At 41.3% G+C, this 27,190-nt stretch overlaps 1 protein-coding gene across 6 annotated transcripts in view; it reads left to right on the top strand.

Annotated features, from left to right (window-relative positions):
* The window catches only part of SH3TC2 (SH3 domain and tetratricopeptide repeats 2), a 162,658-nt gene that overhangs the window by 68,629 nt on the left and 66,839 nt on the right, over window positions 1-27,190 (top strand). For 5 of the 6 annotated variants that reach the window (XR_009502419.1, XR_009502416.1, XR_009502415.1 and 2 more), the window contains exon 18: window positions 6,459-6,665. Coding sequence is in view for 1 of the 6 variants with exons in the window: in XM_059917433.1 (XP_059773416.1) it covers window positions 6,459-6,466 (8 nt within the window). In the remaining 5 variants the exon portion in view is untranslated. Of the gene's footprint in view, window positions 1-6,458; window positions 6,680-27,190 lie in introns of those variants that run through there. The other variant, XM_059917433.1, reaches the window with a different exon arrangement.

The raw sequence follows: 27,190 nt of genomic DNA, 5'->3' as shown, positions 1-27,190 counted from the left end.
CGTGCATACGTGCACATTTGTGTGCACGTATGTGCACATGCATATGCACACTTGCATTTATCACCGTATGTGCCACCTGAACAACCACTTACCAATTTTTTTCTAAATTGATTTACTTCCTTTACTCAATATTAATTTTATAAAGGATGACTGGTCTATGCAGAAGAAAAACGTATTGCTTTCTAGAAAAAGAATTATATAAATAAAAACAAATACAGTGAAAACAAACAATGCACTAAATTCAAGCTAGATCCTGTTGTTTATGGCAAGTGCCCAGCCTAGGCTTGATCTGACATTACTTGAAAATAAAGAGATTAACATTTGGCAGGGAGTGTTGAAGACAAACTAACACAGTTCTCCTTGAGCAATCACGGAAACAGAGCAAGCAGTGCAAACGACTGACCTCCTCACAATGGGAGTCAGTGCTATTCAATGCCATGTCTGGCTGCACACTTCCCACTTCAGGGAAGCTGGGACTCAGTTGTATAAGAGGGAAGGAGCAGATATGAATATGGTCCAGGATGGGAAGCACTGTGATGGGAGCTAATTACAGGGTGCAATGAGAATTCAGGGGAGAGGATTTAACCCAGGCATGGGAGCAAGAGCATCAGGGAGGGCTCCCTGGAGGAAGTGACATCTAAACTGAATCCTGAGAGAGAGAGAGATCTATTTAATTCTACCTGCAGCCTGGGTGGGGTTCACAGACAGGGTATGTGTCAAGAAAGGTCCAGAGGGTGGAGAGGGCCTGGTGTTTTCTGAGAACAGCAATGAGTTGAACAAAGCTGGAGCAGAGTCAGGGAGGTAGGGAAGGGAAGTGAGAGAAGACTCTGGAGAAGGGAGCTGGAGACAGATCCTGAGTGTGAGGGTGAGCCACAAGAAGGTTCTAAGCAGGTAAGAGAGCCATGCTCAGATTTGTGCTTTGGAAAGATGAATCTGGAAGCAGCCTGAGAACAGATTACAGAGCAGCAGGAGGGAAGGTGGGAGACCCATTAGCTGGATATTGCAACGACACACTCCAGCTTTTATTTGGATTTCACCAGTTTTTCCCCTCAAGTCCTTTTTATGATCCAGGGTCCAGGGTACCACATTGCATTTAGCTGTCGCGTTTCCCTAGTCATCTCTGACCTGTGATAGTCTCTCAGTCTTTCCTTGTTTTGCATGATCTTGACCTCCTTCCCTTTTGATAATTGCTCCCATTGGGATGTGTGGACAAGGGAAAGAGAGGAAGGAAAAATTAAAGAGGATGAGTCGTGCCCTCACCAAGGTAGCAGTTCCTAGTGGGGGCAAGGGAGTCAGGCATACGTGGGTTAGAATCTGTCTGTTACTAGCTGTGTGACCTTCAGCAAATTAATTAACTTCTCTGAGCCCAGTGTTGTAAGAATTGTATCAGCACACGTAAAAGTACTGAACACACTCAATGCCTGGCACATAGTGTAAACACTAGGTGATCTGATAGATTTGTTTACCTTCTTTATTTCATAGATGAGGAAATGGTTGAGGCACATCTATCTTTGGGAGCAGGCCTTTACCTAAGGAAGAAAGAAGCCTGATCCAAGACTTAAAACAAATGAGGCTATTTTTAAAGCAAATTAATAAAATGGTTTATGTTCTAAAAGATGCCTACTATGACCCAACCATTATTTATTTTAAAGTTAAGATTTACTCTTTTCTATACTAGGTTTTATTTGCCACTTTACAATTCAATCATATTTTGTTTCTTTCTTGGTGTAAGTCCTGAAGTTTGGAAGTGCAGCCAGACTTAGAGCAGTGGCTGGGAACGCTGTCCTGCATTCAAGGGCATCTGGGTCTGAAGTTGGCTGAGTGACTGGGCAAGTTACTGTATACTTTTCAGCCTCAATTTTAACTCTGCTTCGAGTTTTACTTGAGACCTCAAGTATGGATGACTAGGTATGAGCCCTCAATTCATGGTAGCTCTCATACTGAAGCAGGACTAAGTAGATTCTTAGTAAATGTATCTGGTTCTGGGCTCCATTATCTTAAGACAGGGGTGTGTGTTAGGGTTGCTGGTCTCTTGGGACCTTTACCTCTTGGTGAGACCTCTTGGTGGAGGCCTATCTCTTGGATGGGACAGCACATCATTCCAAGTCTGTACTCCTCTGGTCCCCCAGCCCTAGTCAGTTATTTTAGAACTCAGGGACATTAGAGGATGGAGGCTGCTGGCGGTCCCAGCTCTGAGAACATGCAGTTGGTTCACCTTCCTCCAAGGGGTGTAGTCTGCCCAGTGAAGCAGAGACATGTGGCTGCTTAGGGGCTGGGGAGGCTCTGCCCAGCTGTGATGTGTGATAGGGCAGAGGTGAGACCAAGGATAACTCAGTCACTGGGCTGCTCAGCTTTGTTTTCGGGAGAGACTGTGGAGGCAGGTGGGAGGGAAGGACACTGTGCTTTCAGAATTATTTTAAAGGTGAGAACGCCAGCTGCCACTTCTAGTGCTGCCTTGGACTCATTGCACAGGGCATCAGGATAGCTCAAGGGGTGCATTCCCCCCCAGGTAAGCTTCCAGACAGGGTATGGGGTGGATGGCTGAGGCCTTCCTTCTCCATGAGAAATCAAGAGTTCCAGCAGGGGGCAGTAATGTCTCTCCTAAGTAGTATATCATTACCAAAGAGTGTGTTTAGGAGCTCTGGATCAGCCTACAGCAATGCCTTTCAAATTTTTTGTTTGTTTGTTTGGTTTGGTTTTTACTATGACACACAGTAAGAAATGCCTTTTACATTATATCTCAGTATGCATATGCACAAATATACCTATAGTATCTGTTTGACAAGACACCATTTCTGCTTACAACATGAAATGCGCTTTGATCTATTCTATTCATTTTTAAAAACATTCTATTCTAATTAAAAAATACCCAGCTTATGATCTGCTAAATTGATTTCTAGATTCACTAATCTGCAGTTTGAAAAGCACTGACCTGGAGGGCTCTGGCTTTTGTTCTTTCATATATATCATTTGATGGGACAACTTTATTGAGACCAGAGAATGTGTACATATCAAAACAAAAATAACGGTTGAGATTTTTGAATGAACGTTATGCACTAGCCCCTATGCAAAACCTTTTTGAGAACTCTCTCATGTAATCCAACAACATTTTGAGGAAGATACTATTGTTTTTATCTCCACTGAGGTTTAGAAAATGGAAGTGGCTTGCTTAAGTCCACAGTAAGTGGTCGAGGTGAGAGTTGAACTCATGTCTCCCTGATGCTGGAACTAGGGTGCGAACCCATTACATTATACTGTGCGTCTATATCAGGTGACACATCACTGGGACAGGTACCATCACTAATGTGATCATGAGTAGAAGCAAGGTTAAAACTTGTTTCAGCAGCCTGGAATGTTAGGCTGAAATCAATATGGTGATTCTGGTGAGTCAAAAAATTAATTACTCTAGAACAGGATTGGAGAGAACTGATTTTCTAGGAGATCTTGAAAAAAATATGAAGGTTATCACTGACCACAGACAGGTAACAGTCCAGAAGAAATGATAAACCATCTTTCCCAAATGGAAAATGAAAGGAGGAATAGAAGTTTATAATGTCACAATGGTGATAGATCAGAACAAATTATAAATTAGATTTTAAAGATTCCAGGTGAGGAGTGGGGTGAATTTGCAAGAGACCCCTAAGCCAATAGTAGAAGACTGTGGATACCTGAGCAAGTGAGGCAGCCAGGTGAATGGAGCTTTGTGGGGCTTGAATGGCAGCAGCAGAAGGGAGGTCACAGACGTGAGAGAATTGCCTACTTTTGATATCATGGGAAAGCTGGTGGGGATACCATCATCCTCCAAATGTGTCTTGTGAAACAAATAACCAGGGAGAAGCCCATGCTCATGTTAAGATGTTTTAATTCTTATGCGTAAACTGTGTTAGGAACAGGTTTTTTAACTGACTCACAATATGTAGGAATGGTTATCTATTTTCTTAACCTTTTATTTTTATTTGGGATTGCAAATTTTTGCCTATGCAAATTTTTACCTATTGCAAATTCTTTATCTCTGGAAAGAAATTTTAAGTAGGTGATCTCTTCTGTCTTTGATTCTAACATATTAGATGTAGACTGTGATATTTAAACCTAATGTATATGACTCTCAACTACTTTACCTTTCTTGCATGGGCCAAATATTATGTGTGAAGGTGACATTTTTGTTCTTGAACTTTCTTGTAAATTGAGAACTTTGATGTTTGTTCATCTGGGGATATTTTGGACATCTGCTTCATAGAGATGCTCATAGGAATGCCCCTGACGTCTGCACATTGCCCCAGACAGCAGTGACACTAGTTACATCTGCTTTCCTCCCCAGGGCAACTGCCAAGGGCCAGGCTGAAATAACAGCTGCATGGTAATCCCAGTGACCAAACAGCTACTTATTCATGAGATAAACAAAACAGACTTTTGTCTGTCCTAGAACATGTAGCTTTGGGACTCTAGTGGGTGGAGGGAAGGATAGCCAAACAGAGAGATGACTTGGAGGATCTGCATTTTTGGTTGTTTTAAAGTCCTAAGGGATTATTTAGATTTATAATCTGACCCTCTTCCAAGTCCTGTGGCATTCCTTTGTTTTCTTTCCAGTTAAAGTCTGTGTCTTTCTTTCTTCTTGTATCCTTAGATTAGACTCTCCCTCTTTCATGTGCTTGTAGATCCCTGTACTTTTGCATCAGGGCACTCATCACAGTTTATAATTATACTGTCTGTTTGGCTTTTTAAAAAAATTCCTGTGCACCACCTAGATTGGAAGCTCCATGAGAGCAGGGACCTTGCCTGTGTCACTCACCTCTATATTCCCAGAGTTGTTACCAGTGTCTGACACATGGTAGAAGCTCAATAAAGGTGTGACGAATGGGTTAATAAAGAAAAAATGAATGAATGAAACTTTTGATTCAGGTTGTGACCACTTCTCATCACTTATGAGAGGGAGAAAGTATTAAGACCATAATCTACCTGCTTTTTGCTCATGAGAGACATAGGGAATTAGGTGATAAGGCTGCTCACACTGCTAGCAGGTGCTCAGTAAAAGTTTATTGAGAATAATAAGCATAATTTTCATTTGTTGAGGATGAATTGCTGTAGATGTGCTGGTCTCTTCCTAATTTTCAGTGAAGTACCAATTATGATAAAGGATAATCACAGTCTTTTACTGAGTCCCTGCCCTGTGCTAGGCATGGTGCTAAGTAATACACCTATAGTATTTGACTTGATCCTCCAAATTACCCTACAAAGAACGTGTTATTATCCCCACATTCCAGATGAAAGAATCTAGGCTCCAAGTAGTTAAGACACTTGCAGAGATTCAAAATCAGTTCTATCTGATCTGAAAAATCAGTGCTTTCAATAACTATGTAATTCTGGTTTCACATTTTCTTTTTAGAATTTAGGATCTTGAAGAGAACAATTTTCCTTGTGAACATTTGATGGTTCCCCTTTGTCTTAAGGAGGGGAATGACCAGGAAACTTGATTTATGCAAGCATTAATCCACCAAGCATTACAGGAAATCCCTTTAGTCCTGAAAGTTCTTTGGAAGTAAGGACGCCAGGGGACAGGTGATAATTTTAGGATATTTTGGGACCTGAGTGGGCAGAGTGTTTTTTCAGAATCCCAAGGCTCCTTCCTTGGTGAATCATAAGTTGAGGCTGTGGTGAGATGTAGGACAAAAGACCTAGTCCCTGCCTTTGAGTATCTGTTGGTCTTCTTGGAGGAGACTGGATACACATGTGAGAAGCTCTAGGAAGGAGAGTCTGAGTCAGGGATAGCTCCTGTGGGACAATGGAAACAGAGCCATCCATCTATCTATCCTTCCAACCAACCAACCAACCAACCAACCAACCAACCAACCATCCAATATTCAACACCTCTTATGTGCTAGGTTCACACTCCAGTGAGCAAGGTAATCATGGTCCGTGACCTCAAGGAGCCTATGGGCTCTTGGGTGGGCCAGGGTCCCAGATGTGTGGTCCCATTATATCACTGACTCCTCTTAATGGTCTCACCCCACCCAGGAAGTAACTGCATAGTATAATTGTTCATATAGAACACATGAGGAAACAAGTTCAGAGAGGTTAAGTAAGAAATTAACTCTTACTCAAAGTCCTGCAGGTGGAAAGTGGCAGTCAAGATACCAATCTAAGCCTCATCTGTACTGCAAGTATTGCATAAAACTGAAGCTAGACGTTTGCTAAATTTCATGGAACTTCAGCTAGATTGATCTTGTTCACCTGAACATCCTGCCCAGGATGAATGGTGGTACCATTGAACAATTCCACTGCTTATCAAATGTGTGATCTCAGAGAAGCTTTCAAGCTCTTGGTAAAATGAAGGTGATGATAGTACTTCTCTTGTGGGATTCTTGTGAGGATTAAGTGAGTTAATATATGTAAGTGTTTAGACTAGTGCCTGGCTCATGTTATATAAGTGGTGGCTATGATTGTTGTGGTTCTCTTGACAGGTATTTGAGAAGAGTGTTTGTTTGTGTGAAGAAGATAATGAATTCAGCTTGGAACACGTAGAGCAAACACTTAGAGTTTTCATCCAACTGGATGTGAAACCAGTTTAATGTCCATATTGTCCACTTGACGTTATGCGCCATGAGGTCAGAGATTGTCTGGGTCACCCCTGTACCCACAGCATGAGAACAGTGCCTGACCCACAGAAGGTACTTGATATTGATTTATTGGATAAATGAATGAATGAATATGTGAATGCATGGTAGGCATTATTTGGGATATAAGTTATACATGGATAAAATAATGAAATAAATAAGTACCCCCTCTGCCCCCCGGCACGAAGGACACCAGCAGACATGAGATAGAGAGGTATGTGAGTGAGTGTGGTCTTCCTGCAGAGACTCCAAATGATGTATGGCCTCCAGGAAGAAGTAGGGTCATTCTCTTTCCAGTTCTTACACGAGCTGTCATTCCAGGGCCCTGAGATGTCCTGGGCCAGGGCTTCCCGTTGCCCTGGAGTTCTCTGCCAGCCAAACTATGTTGCCATTCCTCATGAAAGTAAAGGATCTTTCTTCTTGTCCTTTGACTTCAAACTGGGGTCAAAGGCCTTAGGCTGGTGTAAAAATAAATAAAGGCCCTGAGCAGACAAAGGCCATTCTGCAGACAGCCCTCACTGTAAACACTGGCCTTCCCTTCCTCTAGCCTGAAGCTTCCAGGTACTTCCCTGGGCCCATCATGACCTCACTTGGCCTAACGGCCTGGTGGCTGCAGCAGGTCCTGGTGGTCTTGTGGTAAGAGAATGAGGGGCTTCTGAGGGAAGTCAGAGGTAAGTGACAACTCTGAAAATGTGTGTATATGCATACTCAAGGTTATCATACATTTTACTTTTATAAAGGATGTACAGTACCCAATTTACAAATAATAAAATATAAATGCTTTTATTGTAAATTTCATATAGCCAGTTGATTCTCAGAAAATGCATTCGTTGATTTATTCGGAACTCTTGTATCTAGAGTCAACCATGGTTGCAATTGGATAACAAGAACAGTTTTGACATGAATGTTCATTGAGATTTTCATTAACAAGTTAAGACGGAAGTGAAACAACAAAGAGGTTGGAAATCACTCATTTGTCAATAGTGTGAATGACATTTTTGCTGAATTTGAAAGAGTATTGCCTCAGTTTTTTGTGCTCATCACCATGGAACAGATATAGACTTGACAGCTTTGAGTATAATCTGCATTATTAGCATTGCTTTCTTAAATCTAGACAATCAACAGATCCATAAATTAAGTCTTGATTTGTAGCATTTTCAAATTTCTGTGATATAAATACTCCTACCTTGGCTGATTTCAAGCTGCTAATGTGATGTTACTGAATATGGGGCTGGGAAAGATGTGCACACCACCATATAGTATCTACCATACACATATGATAGATGTGAACAGCCTTAGTAGCAAATTCTACTAAACTAATTAGGAAGTGGTGAGTTTTGAGTATTTATTACCTCTTTTAAGGTGATATATTTGATCATAAGTTTATATTCTTTATATAATTTAACTTTTAATAAAGGCTATGTTTAACAACCAGCTCACCAAATTCCTGAAATTTAATAATTGGCTCTCAGGAGTGGGTTGAACCAGCTCTAGCATACCACTGACCCCAGCCTTGTCCAAGAAGATAAGATCAACAGAGTGGGCGGGCATGAGGCCCAGAGGTCTGCCTATCATTGGAGATGAGCTGGGACAAGTAACTCCTGGGACCACCAGAAAGGGACGACAAAGAGGAAAGAGACCCCCTCTTGTTCAGGAAGAAAAGTAAATTCTCCTGGAACCCCCTTGCAGGTTTGAGAAATTCTTCACTCACCCCACTCATAACATCTACTCCTTGGTGTTTCGCATCTTCATGGACCTGGTAGGGTTAAAGCATGCCTAGAATAATATAGTCTGTGCTAGTTGCTTGGCTTTTCAAGTGAGCTTTGCAAAGGCAGTGGTCATGTCAGTTTGTCTGCCTCATCAGAGCATTGCCTGCAAATGATTGCATCTTCACTTACAAAACACAGCTGTAGGAATTTTTGACCTCCCTATATTGGCACTTTCCTTTTGACCTGTGTTTAACGTGGCAGACATTTTGACCTCTGTCCTTTGGCACTGAAGATGCTTTGATTCCATGCTTATAACTACAAGCATTTAAAGCACCAACATGGTTGAGTTTTTGTCAAGAAAGTATTTTTCTTAATTGTCTCATTAAGCCATTTTAATTTCAATATCAATGTTCAATATAGTGCAGTGAAACCATTTCTACTTTTTGTCATTTCTTATTTTATCAAAATCAATTTTATAGGGATTCATTCCTTTATGTGAATTTTTACAAGGCAGGCTTTATTTATCAATTGTGATTTATCTGTATCAAATGTAATCATATCAAATTTTAGCTTCTGCCAGAGTGAATTTTCTATTGTGGCTTTATTTCTACTAAGTCCAGTTTTCTGGGTACACATTTGGTTGATCTGAACTTTGTCAGGACAATGTGGTTCCTCTGTCAGTGTTCAGTCATTAACACATTTTGCTTTGTATAGTTTAGCTGTTGTCAGTTTTATTTTGAACGGATTATTTTAAACAAAATAATGAGATACAAATGCCCAACCACTTTCAGTATCTGTGGAGGCCAGGAGTGGGGCCAGTATAGGCAGACTGGACTAGATATGAGTGAAATGCCATGAGCTAAGTTTTCATCCATAGCAGACAAGCAGACAGGCAGATCAATGGTAGTTATCAATGACAAGAACTTTAGAGAAATGGCGCAATGCCATTTTGCATTAAACATGAAGCACGACGATTTTCTAAAACTACCCAAAGCTTGTGAGCTGTGCGTATAATCCCCACTAAGGCATCTCGACCGTGGCAGGCACTTGGTGCATGTTGGAGGGAATCGAGTTGAATCGGCATGATGTAGCCGAAGAGCCTGGGCTCTGGGCCAGGTGATCTGGGGTCTGAACCCAGCTCTGTCACTCCTTGCTGTGTGTACTTGGGCAAGTCCATTTTCATCCCTAGGTGTCAATTTTATCAACTATCAAAACATGGGCTGGTCTGTAAAGGTTCATAGACCTTCTTGAAAATCTGAAGAAATCTATGACATCTGCCTTCAGAATTACACACACCCTCATTTTGCACATAACTTCAGAGAGTTCATGTACCCTTTATTGGCTGCCCAAGGATAATGAGTTAAGAAAACCCAGCCCAGGTGATCTGTCAGGACCTAGGATCCTGTCTGGGGTTGACATGCCAGGACCTAGGTAGGTGATGTATGTATACATCTGCCAGGTGATGCCTGAGAGCTGACACACACACTGTTGATGGAATAAAAATGGAGAAATCCTGAAAAGAAGGATCTGGAACCCTTAGTATACATGACTGGTTCATTAGTATTTTCATTAATATTATTAAAGATTAAGAGCATAGACCTGTGGGTTGAGCTGCTTGGGTTAAAATCTCAGCTCTGTGCAAGTTCTTGGGCAAAACACTTAACTAGTCTGGGCCTCAATTTCTGCATCTGTAATATGGGAATATTAATAACTTCATAGGACTGTTGTATATGAAACAGCTAGATATTAAATTGTTACTTCTTACTACGTCTTAAATGAACCAATGCTCAGAGAATTTTATATCATAACAAGTGGTAATTGTTACAGTCCGTGGGCTTCAGAGACCATCTAGTTCAACTCTTTCATTTTACCAAGGGAGGATCAGAAAAGGGAAGAGCCTTCCCTGAGGTCACCCAACTCACTGGAGTCAGTGTTGCTCCCTGAAACTACCCTTAGACACTGGGAAAATGTAAACTAACATGATGATCATCGGCACGCCACTTTTCAAGGCAAGAGGAGGCCCGTCTCCTCGGACCAGGTCCCATGTGATTCTGTGCTGTATTTGTAGAGTACTCTGATGCCAGCTGTTTCTGCTTGTGAGTGTAGAGTGATTCAGGACAGTTTGGACATCAGTGGGTATGATTTTTTTTTTTTAACATTTTTATTGGAGTATAATTGCTTTACAGTGGTGTGTTAGTCTCTGCTGTATAACAAAGTGAATCAGCTATACATATACATATATCCCCAAATCTCCTCCCTCTTGCGTCTCCCTCCCACCCTCCCTATCCCACCCCTCTAGGTGGTCACAAAGCACCGAGCTGATCTCCCTGTGGTATGCAGCTGCTTCCCACTAGCTATCTGTTTTACATTTGGTAGTGTATATATGTCCATGCCACTCTCTCACTTCGTCCCAGCTTACCCTTACCCTTCCCTGTGTCCTCAAGTACATTCTCTACGTCTGTGTCTTTATTCTTGTCCTGCCCCTAGGTTCTTCAGAACCTTCTTTTTTTTTTTTTGGTTTCCATATATATGTGTTAGCATACAGTATTTGTTTTTCTCTTTCTGACTTACTTCACTCTGTATGACAGTCTCTAAGTCCATCCAACTCGCTACAAATAACTCAGTTTTGCTTCTTTTTATGGCTGAGTAATATTCCATTGTATATATGTGCCACATCTTCTTTATCCATTCATCTGTTGATGGACACTTAGCTTGCTTCCATGTCCTGGCTATTGTAAATAGAGCTGCAATGAACATTGTGGTACATGACTCTATTTAAATTATGGTTTTCTCAGGGTATATGCCCAGTAATGGGATAGCTGGGTCATATGGTAGTTCTATTTTTAGTTTTTTAAGGAACCTCCATACTGTTCTCCATAGTGGCTGTACCAGTTTACATTCCCACCAACAGTGCAAGAGGGTTCTCTTTTCTCCACACCCTCTCCAGCATGTATTGTTTGTAGATTCTTTGATGATGGCCATTCTGACTGGTGTGAGGTATGATGATACCTCCTTGTAGTTTTGATTTGCATTTCTCTAATGATTAGCGATGTTGTGCATCCCTTCATGTGTTTGTTAGCAATCTGTGTATCTTCTTTGGAGAAATGTCTCTTTAGGTTGTATGCCCATTTTGGGATTGGGTTGTTTGTTTTTTTGATATTGAGCTGCATGAGCTGTTTGTATATTTTGGAGATTAATCCTTTGTCAGTTGCTTCATTTGCAAATATTTTCTCCCATTCTGAGTGTTGTCTTTTCGTCTTGTTTATGGTTTCCTTTGCTGTGCAAAAGCTTTGAAGTTTCATTAGGTCCCATTTGTTTATTTTTGTTTTTATTTCCATTTCTCTAGGAGGTGGGTCAAAAAGTATCTTGCTGTGATTTATGTCAGAGTGTTCTGCCTATGTTTTCCTCTAAGAGTTTGATAGTGTCTAGCCTTACATTTAGGTCTTTAATCCATTTTGAGTTTATTTTTGTGTATGGTGTTAGGGAGTGTTCTAATTTCATTATTTTACATGTAGCTGTCCAGTTTTCCCAGCACCACTTATTGAAGAGGCTGTCTTTTCTCCATTGTATATTCTTGCCTCCTTTATCAAAGATAAGGTGACCATATGTGTGTGGGTTTGTCTCTGGGCTTTCTATCCTGTTCCATTGATCTATATTTCTGTTTTTGTGTCAGTACCATACTGTCTTGATTACTATAGCTTTGTAGTATAGTCTGAAGTCAGGGAGCCTGAGTCCTCCAGCTCTGTTTTTCTTTCTCAAGATTGCTTTGGCTATTCGGGGTCTTTTGTGTTTCCATACAAATTGTGCAATATTTTGCTCTCGTTCTGTGAAAAATGCCATTGGTAGTTTGATAGGGATTGCATTGAATCTGTAGATTGCTTTGGGTAGTAGAGTCATTTTCACAATGTTGATTCTTCCAATCCAGGAACATGGTATATCTCTCCATCTGCTTGTGTCATCTTTAATTTCTTTCATCAGTGTCTTATAGTTTTCTGCATACAGGTCTTTTGTCTCCTTAGGTAGGTTTATTCCTAGGTATTTTATTCTTTTTGTTGCAGTGGTAGATGGGAGTGTTTCTTAATTTCTCTTTCAGATTTTTCATCATTAGTGTATAGGAATGCAAGAGATTTCTGTGCATTAATTTTATATCTTGCTACTTTACCAAATTCATTGATTAGCTCTAGTAGTTTTCTGGTAGCATCTTTGAGATTCTCTGTGTATAGTATCATGTCATCTGCAAACAGTGACAGTTTTACTTCTTCTTTTCCAATTTGGATTCCTTTTATTTCTTTTTCTTCTGTAACTGCTGTGGCTAAAACTTCCAAAACTATGTTGAATAATAGTGGTGAGAGTGGGCAACCTTGTCTTGTTCCTGATCTTAGTGGAAATGGTTTCAGTTTTTCACCACTGAGAACAATGTTGGCGGTGGGTTTGTCATATATGGGCTTTATTATGTTGAGGTAAGTTCCCTCTATGCCTACTTTCTGGAGAGTTTTTATCATAAATGGGTGTTGAATTTTGTCAAAAGCTTTTTCTGCACCTATTGAGATGGTCATATGGTTTTTCTCCTTCGATTTGTTAATATGGTTTATCACAATGATTGATTTGCATATGTTGAAAAATCCTTGCACTCCTGGGATAAACCCCACTTGATCATGGTGTGTGATCCTTTTAATGTGCTGTTGGAATGTGTTTGTTAGTATTTTGTTGACGTTTTTTGCATCTGTGTTCATCAGTGGTATTGGTCTGTAGTTTTCCTTTTTTGTGACATCTTTGTCTGGTTTTGGTATCTGGGTGATGGTGGCCTCATAGAAGGAGTTTGGGAGTGTTCCTCCCTCTGCTATATTTTGGAAGAGTTTGAGAAGGTGTTAGCTCTTCTCTAAATGTTTGATAGAATTCACCTGTGAAGCCATCTGGTCCTGGGCTTTTGTTTGTTGGAAGATTTTTAGTCACGGTTTCAAACAGTGCTTGTGACTGGTCTGTTTATATTTTCTGTTTCTTCCTGGTTCAGTCTCAGAAGGTTGTGCTTTTCTAAGAATTTGTCCATTTCTTCCAGGTTGTCCATTTTATTGGCATATAGTTGCTTGTAGTAATCTCTCTTGATCCTTTGTATCTCTGCAATGTCAGTTGTTACTTCTTTTTCGTTTCTAATTCTGTGGCTTTGAGTCTTCTCCCTTTTTTTCTTGATGAGTCTGGCTAGTGGTTTATCAATTTTGTTTATCTTCTCGAAGAACCAGCTTTTAGTTTTATTGATCTTAGCTATTGTTTCCTTCATTTCTTTTTCATTTATTTCTGCTCTGATCTTTATGATTTCCTTCCTTCTGCTAACTTTGGGTTTTTTTTTTCTTCTTTCTCTAATTGCTTTAGGTGTAAGGTTAGGTTGTTTATTTGAGATGCTTCTTGTTTCTTGAAGTAGGATTGTATTCCTATAAACTTCCCTCTTAGATCTGCTTTTGCTGCAACCCATAGGTTTTGGGTCATTGTGTATTCATTGTCATTTGTTTCTAGGTATTTTTTGATTTCCTCCTTGATTTCTTCAGTGATCTCTTGGTTATTTAGTAGTGTATTGTTTAGCCTCCACCTGTTTGTATTTTACACAGATTTTTCCTGTAATTGATATGTAGTCTCATAGCATTGTGGTCAGAAAAGATACTTGATATGATTTCAATTTTCTTAAATTTACCAAGGCTTGATTTGTGGCCCAAGATATCATCTATCCTGGAGAATGTTCCATGAGCACTTGAGAAGAAAGTGTATTCTGTTGTTTTTGGATGGAATGTCCTATAAATATCAATTAAGTCCATCTTGTTTAATGTGTCATTTAAAGCTTGTGTTTCCTTATTTATTTTCATTTTGGTTGATCTGTCCATTGATGAAAGTGGGGTGTTAAAGTCCCCTAATATGATTGTGTTACTGTCGATTTCCCCTTTTATGGCTGTTAGCATTTGCCTTATGTACTGAGGTGCTCCTATGTTGGGCGCATAAATATTTACAATTGTTATATCTTCTTCTTGGATTGATCCCTTGGTCATTATGTAGTGTCCTTCTTTTTTTTTTTTTTTTTTAATTTTATTTATTTATTTATTTATGGCTGTGTTGGGTCTTCGTTGCTGTGCGAGGGCTTTCTCTAGTTGCGGCACGTGGGGGCCACTCTTCATCGCGGTGCGCGGGCCTCTCACTATTGTGGCCTCTCTTGTTGCGGAGCACAGGCTCCAGACACGCAGGCTCAGCAACTGTGGCTCACGGGCCTAGTTGCTCCGCGGCATGTGGGATCTTCCCAGACCAGGGCTCGAACCCGTGTCCCCTGCATTGGCAGGCAGATTCTCAACCACTGCACCACCAGGGAAGCCCTGTAGTGTCCTTCTTTGTCTCTTGTAATAGTCTTTATTTTACAGTCTATTTTGTCTGATATGAGAATTGCTACTCCAGCTTTCTTTTGATTTCCATTTGCATGGAATATCTTTTTCCATCCCCTCACTTTCAGTCTGTATGTGTCCCTAGGTCTGAAGTGGATCTCTTGTAGACAGCATATATATGGGTCTTGTTTTTGTATCCATTCAACCAGTCTATGTCTTTTGGTTGGAGGATTTAATCCATTTACATTTAAGGTAGTTATTGATATGTGTGTTCCTATTACCGTTTTCTTAATTGTTTTGGATTTGTTGTTGTAGATCTTTTCCTTCTCTTGTGTTTCCTGCCTAGAGAAGTTCCTTTAGCATTTGTTGTAAAGCTGGTTTGGTGGTTCTGAATTCTCTTAACTTTTGCGTGTCTGTAAAGGTTTTAATTTCTCTGTCAAATCTGAATGAGATCCTTGCTGGGTAGAGTAATCTTGGTGGTAGGTTTTTCTGTTTCCTCACTTTAAATATGTCCTGCCACTCCCTTCTGGCTTGCACAGTTTCTGCTGAAAGGTCAGCTGTTAACCTTATGAGGATTCCCTTGTATGTTATTTGTTGCTTTTCCCTTTCTGCTTTTAATATTTTTTTCTTTGTATTTATTTTTTGATGGTTTGATTAATATGTGTCTTGGCGTGTTTCTCCTTGGATTTATCCTGTATGGAACTCTCTGCGCTTCCTGGACTTGACTGACTATTTCCTTTCCTATATTAGGGAAGTTTTCAACTATAATGTCTTCAAATATTTCCTCAGTCCCTTTTTTTTTCTCTTCTTCTTCTGCGACCCCTATAATTCAAATGTTGGTGTGCTTAATGTTGTTCCAGAGGTCTCTGAGACTGTCCTCAATTCTTTTCATTCTTTTTTCTTTATTCTGCTCTGTGGTAGTTATTTCCACTATTTTATCTTCCAGGTCACTTATCCATTCTTCTACCTCACTTATTCTGCTACTGATTCCTTCTAGAGAATTTTTAATTTCATTTATTGTGTTGTTCATCATTGTTTGTTTGCTCTTTAGTTCTTTTTGGAATTTTATTTATTTTTTTATACAGCAGGTTCTTATTAGTTATCCATTTTATACATATTAGTGTATATATGTCAATCCCAATCTCCCAATTCATCCCCCCACCCCGCCCCCTGCTGCTCTTTAGTTCTTCTAGTTCATTGTTAAACATTTCTTGTATTTTCTCCATTCTATTTCCAAGATTTTGGATCATCTTTACTATCATTACTCTGAATTCTTTTTCAGGTAGACTGCCTATTTCCTCTTCACTTGTTTGGTCTGGTGGGTTTTTACCGTGCTCCTTCATCTGCTGTGTATTTCTGTGTCTTCTCATTTTGCTTAACTTACTGTATTTGGGGTCTCCTTTTCACAGGCTGCACGTTCATACTTCCCATTGTTTTTGGTGTCTGCCCGCAGTGGCTGAAGTTGGTTCAGTGGGTTGTGTAGGCTTCCTGGTGGAGGGGACTGGTGCCTGTGTTCTGGTGGATGGGGCCAGATCTTGTCTTTCTGGTGGGCAGGACCGCGTCCAGTGGTGTGTTTTGGGGTGTCTGTGACCTTATTATGATTTTAGGCAGCCTCTCTAATGGGTGAGGTTGTGTTCCTGTCTTGCTAGTTGTTTGGCATAGGGTGTCCAGCACTGTAGCTTGCTGGTCATTGAGTGGAGCTGAGTCTTTGCGTTGAGATGGAGATCTCTGAGAGAGCTTTTGCCGTTTGATATTACCTGGGACCAGGAGGTCTCTGGTGGACCAAAGTCCTGAACTCAGCTCTCCCATCTCAGTGGCTCAGACCTGACACCTGGCTGGAGCACCAAGACCCTGTCAGCCACATGGCTCAGAAGAAAAGGGAGAAAAGAAAGAAAGAAAGAAAGAAAGAAAAATAAAATAAAATAAAATGAAATAAAGTTATTAAAATAAAAAATATGTTGTTAAAATTTTTTTTAAAGGTAATAAAGAAAAGAAAGAAAGAAAGAAAGAAAGAAGAGAGCAACCAAACCAAAAAACGAATCCACCAATGATAAGAAGTGCTAAAAACTATACTAAAAAAAGAAAAATAATGGACAGACAGAACCCTAGGACAAATGGTAAAAGCAAAGCTATACAGACAAAATCACACAAAGAAGCATACACATACACACTCACAAAAGGAGCAAAATGAAAAAATAATATATATATATATATATATATAGAGAGAGAGAGAGAGAGAGAGAGCGGAAGAGAGCAACCAAATCAGTAAACAAATCTACCAATGATAATAAGCTCTAAATACTAAACTAAGATAAACATAAAACCAGAAACAAATTAGATGCAGAAAGGAAACCTCAATACTACAGTTGCTCTGAAAGTCCACCACCTCAGTTTTGGGATGATTTGTTGTCTATTCAGGTGTTCCACAGATGCAGGGTACATCAAGTTGATTGTGGAGATTTAATCCGCTGCTCCTGAGGCTGCTGGGAGAGATTTCCCTTTCTCTTCTTTGTTCGCACAGCTCCTGGGGTTCAGCTTTGGATTTGGCCCTGCCTCTGCATGTAGGTCACTTGAGGGCATCTGTTCCCCCCCCAGACAGGACGGGGTTAAAGTAGCAGCTGATTGGGGGGCCCTGGCTCACTCAGGCCAGGGGGAGGGAGGGGTACGGAATGTGGGGCGAGACTGCAGTAGCTGAGGCCAGCGTGACGTTGCAACAGCCTGAGGCACACCATGTTCTCCCAGGGAAGTTGTCCCTGGATCACGGGACCCTGGGAGTGGCGGGCTGCACAGGCTCCTGGGAGGGGAGGTGCGGATAGTGACCTGTGCTTGCACACAGGCTTCTTGGTGGCTGCAGTAGCAGCCTTAGCATTTTATGCCCGTTTCTGGTGTCTACGCTGATAGCCGCGGCTTGCGCCATTCTCTGGAGCTCGTTTAAGTGGTGCTCTGAATCCCCATTCCTCACGCATCCTGAGACAAAGGTCTCTTGCTTCTTCGGCAGCTCCAGACTTTTTCCCGGACTCCCTCCCGGCTAGCTGTGGCGCACTAGCCCCTTCAGGCTGTGTTCACGCAGCCAACCCCAGTCCTCTCCCTGGGATCCGACCTCCGAAGCCCGAGCCTCAGCTCCCAGCCCCCGCCCGCCTCGGCGGGTGAGCAGACAAGTCTCTTGGGCTGGTGAGTGCTGGTCAGCACCGATCCTCTGTGCGGGAATCTCTCCGTTTTGCCCTCCGCACACCTGTTGCTGTGCTCTTCTCCATGGCTCCGACACTTCCCCCCCACTCACCCCCCGTCTCCGCCAGTGAAGGGGCTTCCTAGTGTGTGGAAACTTTTCCTCCTTCACAGCTCCCACCCAGAGGTGCAGGTCCCATCTCTATCCTTTCGTCTCTGTTTTTTCTTTTTTCTTTTACGCTACCCAGGTACGTGGGGAGTTTCTTGCCTTTTGGGAAGTCTGAGGTCTTCTGCCAGTGTTCAGTAGGTGTTCTGTAGGAACTGTTCCTCATGTAGATGTATTTTTGATGTATCTGTGGGGAGGAAGGTGATCTCCACGCCTTACTTCTCTGCCATCTTGAAGCTCCAGCCTGGGTATGATTTCTGCAAAAGCAATTTGTAAGAGCCTCTGATTCTACCTGGAAATTAGTCACCCCAATTCTAATTACAAGACTTTTATGACCCCGGCTTCTGTGACTGGCCGCCCCTCCTAGTGCAGGCATTTCAACCACCCATGTGCAACATCTGGGGGTTGCTTAATGTCACCACCACTCAAAGAACTGGAGCTTCTGGGGGAAACCTTTCTGACCTAATCACCTTAGTATCCGACTCAAGCCTAAAACTAAGGTGGAAGCCCACACAAGACACTTCTTAGTTCTGCTGGGCACTGGGCAATACAGGATGATCCCATGAAGACCGGGGTTAGCTTTGCTATTGAAGGAACTGTGGATTATAGAACTGGTAATGGCTTGTGTTGCTACTCTCTCAAAAGAAGTGGACCCCTTCCTCAGAGCCCAGCAAGGGGTGTACATTACCCAGCCATAAGTACTTCACTGCCCTGCTGGTTTCAGCAGCTGGTAGGCGGTTGTAAGAACACTGGGCCCACCGCCAGCCCTTTGGGGTCAGGGCACCCGGCCTCTCCAAGCCTTGGTATCCTCGTCTCCTCTATGGTATAACTGTTTTGAGAATTGAATATTAATAATAATTATAGATAACATTTTGAACACTTAATAACCACAGTATTGTTAATAAGAGTATTTACCAAGGGCTTCCCATGTGTCTTGCACTGTGTCATGTGCTTCACAGGGATGACCGCATTTAATCTTCAGAACCTGCTCTGGGGAGAGGTGTGGCCTGTCACCTCTAGAGATGACGAAACAGGCTCACAGAGGTTAAATGAGTTGCCCACAGCTGATGAAGGACAGACAGGGCGCTTGAACTCAGGGTAGTCCGACTCCCAACTCTGAGCATGTGTCCATCATGCTTTCTCACTGCCTCACATGTTCTCTGCCACGTTCACTCCGTGTCAAGCCTTGCAGCATCTTAAAGGCACTTATAATAAATACATTTATCCTCACACCAAACACGGTATGTGAGTGTGAAAGCTCACAGAGGAGAAAGAGTCCTCTATACGTGCTCATTTTTATCCCACGTGAAGTTATCTGGCTTTCACAGTGAATGCCCCTGGTGTTTTAAAGGGCCATAAAAGGAGGTTAGAGGGATTGAGGTCCTGAAAGGCCTATGGAAACTGTTGACAGATATTCACCAAGTAACTCTAATTTGGGTTTTAGAAAGTTAATTTTGTGTGAGACTTGGGTAGGAACTCAGACTTGGAGTCAGACCAACTGTGATCTGATACTTGGTAACTTTGGGACCTTGCAAACATGACTTAACTTAGTTGCATCTCAGTTTTCTTATCTGGAAAAGGGGGTATTCTAGAACGTGCCTTACAGGGTTGCTCTGAAGATTGAAAGAGGTAGTGTATTTAAAATTGCCCATAGCCTCGTACATAGAAAATATTCAATAAATAATAGCTATTATAAATTTTACCCTGGGTACTGTATAATAAATAACAACAACTAATATTTACTGAGCACTTGCTGTGTATCAGGCATTGGGTTAAGCATTTGGCATGCATTGTCTCATTTCATGCTCAAAACAGCCTCGAGGGTAGGTGCTATTAACATCTCCATTTTACTGATACGAAGCCAGGGCTTGGAGAATTTCAGTAATTTGCTTAAGATCTCATACTTTGTGAGTCAGAGGGGTGGGATTTGGACTCGGCTGGTCTGACCTCAGAGCCCATGCGCTTTGCCACCAGGCTGTCCTGATCGCTTTTGCTCCTGACTTGGCTCCTTTGCAGTCTTGTCTACAGGTAAACCTAGTCATCCACTCACGTATCTTTTCAACTAATTGACAGTACGCCATAGTGTGTGTGTGTGTTTTGACAAAGGCCAACTCACCTGCGAGGAGAAGTATGACCATTTACTTATGAGGAAACTGAGGCTCATTCACACATGTTTGCATTTCCAAAGAGGAACTGTTGATCATCTTAATATGAATATATTTTATTTACTTATTTTTTGAATATATTTTAAATGGCAAATGTCCTAGAGGGAAAGAGGGACTGCAAGTGTGACTAGAGATAGGAATAAGTTAGAGAAAAAGAACAAACAGAGCAACCCACTCCACCCCTGCACATTCCACCATGAAATCTCGTTTGAGGCTGTCTCGGTTTCCCCAGGATGATTTGCCTATGAGAGAACGCAGAGAAAACTGGTTTGAAGGGGACACAGATGGAATGAGAGGAAAGGTTGTTTGGAAATGACTCATGGAGGAAAAGCAGCCCCCACCCTATTCAACATGCATGCGCACGCACACACACACACACACGCACAAACGTGTGCACACATGTATACCACTTCCCTCCCCTCCAAAAACACATTCTTTCCTGTTTTGTATCCCATTCTCTCCCCAGTGCACATGGATTGAGCCATAGGGACAGTTCCTAAATATCCTAGTTGCTACTTGGTGCATGCCAGATGCCTCTGAGTTTCAGATTGTTGAATCTCTTGGGTCTCTGTGACTGCCTGTTGTGTCCCTGCCCAAAGTCCCCTGAATGGATAATCCCCAGCATCCATGCACTTGAAGGATGGGACAAAATCTTATCAGACAGGGAAACTACCAGTGCAATCTGGACAATATAGAATTCTGCCAACAACTGTACTAATATAAATAAGCAGTCTGAAAATGTCAACACTTTGCACTCTCCCAAACTCAGATTCAAGTCCTTCCCTCAGGGTGATCCCCAAGAATACATAGTTCTTTTGGCCAAGCTATGGTTCCTGTTCAATGATTCAAAAACTGAGATGCGATTTCTGGATGTGTGGGAATTCAGAGAGGTTCCCAGCTATGTTTCTCTTGCTTGAGAGGCGGACCTAAGTTCAGATCTCAGCTCAGGGTACTTAGTGTCTGTGACACTTTAGCAAATCACTTAACTTTTCTGAGCCATGGTTCTTTTCAACTGTGAAGTGGGGATAATAAATAACCTGTATCACAAGGTTCTGCAATTAATGAGTTAATGTGTCTAAAGCACTTAGCACAGTGCCTGGAATATAGGAGAAACTACATTATGGCTATGTTTAAGCCTATAACTTAAAAAAAGACTCATAAATGGAATTCAATGACTCCAAAAGGAACCCAGTGAAATTTAAAGAAAATAAGTTACAAAACAATGACAACAGCAAATTTTTCCATGACCCAAGACATTTGTTTTCTGTGTGTTGTGTGTATTTCTATGAATGTGTGGTTAAAGTTGTTTATATTTCCATCATGTTTGGGTTCAGTAGGGCACAACTAGACCAGATAAATCAGCATCCCAAATCCAAAGAAGAAAGCAAAGTTACTACCCTTGAAAATGAGTTACAGGGATTATGTTTTTTGAACCGTAAGAGGGAAGACGTGACCTGACCTAGGGTTTTTATGCTCTTCTTTGGTGTGAGAGGCAGCTTGCAAGGTGCAGATTTGATACAGTATTGTAACTTCCCACAAATTTCTGTGATTTAATGGAAAGATTATTTGAAATTGGGATGATCTTGTAAAACATAACTATAAGAGCTATAGACCCATAATTGCAGACATGTATTTGGAGCCAAGTTTATAAAACTAGTTTTGTAATATATTTTAAAAACTCAACTTCATTGTTTCACATCCAGTGCAAACCTTTTCAAATTCAATAGGAAAAAAAAAATCCTAGCTTCAAAATTTAATTTTGAAGTATTTAAAATGAACTCAGCTATTTGTAAACTGCTAGGAAGGGGCAGAGTCTTGCATAAATGATCATCAGTGACTTGTGAGAGCAACTCAGGGTCATAGAAACTGGTAAAGGAATTTAAGGCAGTGTTTCAGTTACTTATTGTTGTATAACAAACCACACCAAAACTTTGTGACTTCAAACAACACCTTATTATTTCTCTTGGCCCAGTGGGTTTACTGGGTTCACCTGGGAAGTTCTCTCTTGAGGTCTGTCATGTGGTTGCAGTCAGATGGTGGCTGTGGCTGGAGGAATCCAAAGACCCGACTGGGCTGGGTATCCACGACGGCTGCCTTGCAAGCTGGTGGTGGATGCCAGATGTTAGCTGGGAGCTCAGCTGTAGCTGTGGTCAACTGGAGTGCTGAGACTTGGCCTTTCCATGGGGCTTGGGCTTCTTACAGCATGGTGGCTGGGATCCAAAAGAGAGCATTCCAGGAACTAGCATTCCAGTAGACTAAAGTGGTAGCCACAAGACCTCTTATGACTTAGCTTTATAAGTTACACAGTGTCACTTCTGCTGCATTCTGTTGGTTGTATAGGTCTGGCTTAGATTTGGTATGGGACAGTACTACTCGCTGGCGTGAATACTGGGGTGTGTGGTTCATTGGTGGACATCTTTGAAGATGAGATACTAAAGGGGCTTTATGAGACCAGATGGCATTCCCATCTAGGGGAGGATTTTTGAAAATTACTTTCATTTCCATGGAAAAAAGTGAAAGATGCTTTGTTGCCTGCTTTTCATAAAATCCAGCCGATTTCCTTGAATCTTCCACCATGGAGCTCCTAGCACACATGCACAGGTTTTTATTATCTAGTGAGGCTGGGAGAAATCAACCTTATCTCTAAGAGATGCAGAAATGATAATAGACAAGTCACCTTCTCTGCCCCCATATTGGGCAGGCATGACTCTGCCCCTGGCCAGAGGCAGGTTCAAAAGCAACTTCAGGCTTTTTTTGTGGGCATCTCGAGGAGTGGTGGAAGTGGAGATGGGTTCACCTTTAAGTGCACTCAGTATAAAGACTTACTTGGGCCACAGAGTGATTTTTAGATGAGAAAACCCATGTTCTAAAGAACCCCCTCAGTTTTGGGATGAGGTCTAGAATGAAGACATGACTTGGTGACTCTTACATACTAGTTAAGTGGTATGGGAGTGACCAGGACTTTGTTCTAAGTCTTAATCTGATGATCCTCACTGAATCACTCCACCGCCTTCCTTGGAAGGTTTTCCTTTGTTTCTGTAGGGTTCCTGGGACCTAGCTTTTTTCAGAGTTTGTATGTAGTGAGGCTCTCAGAAAAGTACCATAAGTTAGCTTGAGTGGGAAACCCAGCCAAATACATGGGGTTCATATGAAATATGCCTGAGACCATGGATGTAAAGACCACACAGATTTCCTCTGGGGTGGTGCTGGGAGCTGGAGGTCCAGTCTTATCTCTCCTTCAAGCTATGGGAGGGTTTCAACTCGGGTAAATAACTCCAGGTTTATTCATGCACTCAGCAAATAGTTATTAGATTCCTTCTATGAGCCTAGCACCTTCCCAGGCTCTAGAAATAGACCAGTGAGCAAAATTCACAAAGTCCCTGACCTCCAGGGAGAATATTCCTGAACATTCCCAGTGGTGGCAAATGGAACCAATCTTTGTTCAGAACAAATATGGTTGGCAATTATGTATTTTTTTCCTCCACACAGATGAGTTACATCTTTTAAAAAGTTAGACTAGTAAGATGATTGTGGAATGGATATAAAATAAAGAATTTCAAATCTGAGAATTAAGCACAAAGAATTCCCATGAAAGAGATTAGTTACTGAGTTAATTCTTCGTTTTCCAAGATCATTTCATAAACAATAGCTCCCTGGCGTGGAACTGGAGTCTTTGAAAACTCTGCCTCTCCTCAGAATTCTTGATATGACCTCATCTTGTTGCATTGTTAAATAATCTCAACCCTTTTGGGTGTAACTGATTTAACAAGTTAACACTCGATGCTGTTTAGACAATGCGTCCCTTACAGGAGCAAGACTGGAGCAGGACTGGGCAATGACGGCATGGGAATGGGATTTAGGCCCCTTGAGTCTGGTTGCCTGAGCAACTCTCGTTCTCCCATTTGGCTTGCGATGCCTACAAGTCACCCAAACAAATGGCTTAAAAAGTTGTCGGAGAAGATATCTGTCATTTCGTCAAACCTGTTGTGAGCGTGAATGATCTGATTAATGTCCATTTTTCTAATCATCATCCAACAAACTTATTCAGGATCTACTATGTGCCGGGCAATGTAGCTAATAGAGGTTCCTACCGTGGCAGAATTTAACTTCCACTGGGGCAGAGAGAGAGTACAACAAATGGGTGAAGCTGGGAATTAGTACCAGGGGAAAGTAAGACATGTTATAGGGAGTGATTGGGGGTTAGCATAAGTTGGGTGGTTATTCCATTGCGGTGGGGACTAGCCTAAAAATTGGCTGTGTCTAATTGCTGTTCAAACCAGCCTTTAGAAGAAGGTTGTGCAGGATAATGAGGGCACTGGACACAGGGTCAGAAGTTCTGAATTCTCTAACTAGCTTTGCACTTAGTAACTTTGTGTGATCTCAGCTTTTTAGGGCCTCCGTTTCTTCACTGACTATCGTTGAGTTAGGACTTGGTGGAAGATCTCAAAGGTTCTTTTAATCCTAACCTTTAAAAATCACATTATCTGTGCTAACATTTGATAATCATATGATCCATGCTAGTAAGTTTTAAGAATACCTGGGCTTGGTAAGATTGCCCATAGAAAGCTAAACTTACTAGCAATGTCTGTTTTCTTATTAATGCTTAGTGTTTAACTGCTTTCTGATTCCAGAGCTCTTTCCCATAAATTTTTCTCTTGATCCTCACAAAAACCCTTTAGAGATGAAGAAATGAGTTTAAAGTAGCTAACTATGCTATTTCACATGGGCAGTAAACATGGGGTCTACTGAACAGGGCCTAAATGAGAGACAGTTGATTATGATTGGCTCAAAACAGCCCTACTCAAATGACAAGATTTCCTTCTTTTATAAGGCTGGATAATATTCCATTGTGTGTTTACACATGTATAATCTCACATTTTCTCTATCTATTCAGTTGGTGACGGACACTTAGGTTGTTTCCATACCTTGGCTCTTGTGACTAATGCTGCAACGACATAAAGAAAATCCTGCCATTGTCACAATGTGGATGAACCTGGAGGGTGTTAAGTAAGATAAGCCAGACACAGAAAGACAAATACTGCATGATGTCGCTCATGTATGCAATCTAAAAAAGTCAAACTCTTAGGGGCAGAGAGGACAGTGGTTACTAGGGGATGGAAGTGTGGGAAATGGGGAAATGTTGGTCAAAGTTTCATATATGCGGGATGGGTAAGTTCTGGAAATCTAATGTACAGCATGGTGACTATAGTTAACAATGCTGTATTGTATACTTGAAATTTGCTAAGAGAATAGATCTTAATTGTCACCCTCCCCACACACACGTATACAAAGAAAACTATGTGAGGTGACTGATATGTTAATTAGCTTGATTGTAAATAGTTCACAATGTGTGTGTGTGTGTGTGTATGTATATATATATATATATATATATATATATACATATGATAATCATGTTGCACAAAATTGTACATAGAGTTTTTATTTGTCAATCATACCGCAAGAAAGCTAAAAAAAAAAAGGAACAAAAAAACTCAGCCCTACTCAAAGACGTTGAAGCAGTGACCTTTAATTTCCTTTCCGACATCAAGGTTCTGCATTTGTGTGTTTTTCTAAAACCACACTAGAGCTAAGACTCTGAGTCTCATGCCACAAAAATGATTGAGTGATATCTTTAGGTTACTCTCCTCTTACCAAGGACATGAAGTCCCTTAAGCCTTGATGGAGATATGACAATGTAGCTAAACCTAAATAAAATGACATTCCACTTAAAAAGGAAGGTGGCTACATTGCTGCTGGGAATGCAAAATGGAACAGCCACTTTGGAAAATGCTTTGACAGTTTCTTATAAGTTAAACATACACTTAGGACACATTTCTACTCCAAGGTATTTGTACTAGAGAAATGAAAACTTGTGCGGACAAAAACGTGTGAAAAAAATGTTTATAGTGGCTTTATTCATAGTTGCCGAAACAGGAACACCCAAATATCCTTCCACTGGTGAATGGATAAACAAACTGTGGTACATAGACACAATGGAGTACTACTCAATAATAAAAAGGAGCAGGTTCCTGATAGACGCAACAACTTGGATGAATCTCAAAAGCATTATGCTAATTGAAGGGAGTCAGATTCCAAAGGCTACTTAGTGTATGACTGCATTGATACGACATTTTGGGAAACTATATGTCAGTTCAGAAAACAGATCTATGGTTGTAGGAGCTGGGAATGGGGGCAGGGATTGATTATCAAGAGGGACACAGGGGAATTGTTTGAAGTGATGGGACAGTTTAGTATCTTGATTGGGGTAGTGGTAACACAACTGAATGCATTTGTCCAAACTCATAGAACTACATAACTAAAAAGGATGAATTTGATTGTATGTAAATTATGCCTTCAAAACCTGAATGCCTCAGAAAAGTAGCAATATGTATTTTGTGTGTTTTGATTTTAAAATGTTTTGAGTGAATAACTTTCTGTCAGAAAAGCACCCCATTCTTATGCAGTGTCTATTTTTTGAGGATGTCAGATGGGGTCAGAATTAATAAAAGTTCCATCAAGAAGAATCTCAGTTAAACATATCAGCTTCCCCAAGTTGGGGGAACCATGAAAGCCAGTTTAGAAATGATCAATGAGTAACCTTTCATTGCTTCAATCTCCAGACTCACTTCTTATCCTCTGTTTTGCAAACTTTTCAAATGCTACCTCTGTAATCCATTGTGCTTTTAGCATCATTGCTCATTTTGACCAGATACAGATTGCAGACTGTTTGAGGTCAGAGAAGTGAGTGGAGCACAAGGCATGCCAGGTCACGCAGGAAGAAGGTTTTCTCTTCAGAGTGTGTTTTAAGGACACGTACTAGGAAGAGATTTACTTATGGCACCAAGTACAGTTCTTTGAGGGCAGGAACACCCACTAAACCTCTAGGCAGATGTGGACATCTACCCTTCTGGGAACACATGCTGACAAATTCCTGCCCATATCCCAACCTGAAAGACCAAGGCTTGGGAAAAAAAAAAAGAAACACTGCCCAGTCCAGGGTGAGGCAGAGGACCGAGTC

The sequence above is a fragment of the Balaenoptera ricei genome, chromosome 3 (assembly GCF_028023285.1).
Source record: "Balaenoptera ricei isolate mBalRic1 chromosome 3, mBalRic1.hap2, whole genome shotgun sequence".
Lineage (NCBI taxonomy): Eukaryota > Metazoa > Chordata > Mammalia > Artiodactyla > Balaenopteridae > Balaenoptera > Balaenoptera ricei.
This window is presented reverse-complemented; position numbering and strand designations above follow the sequence as displayed.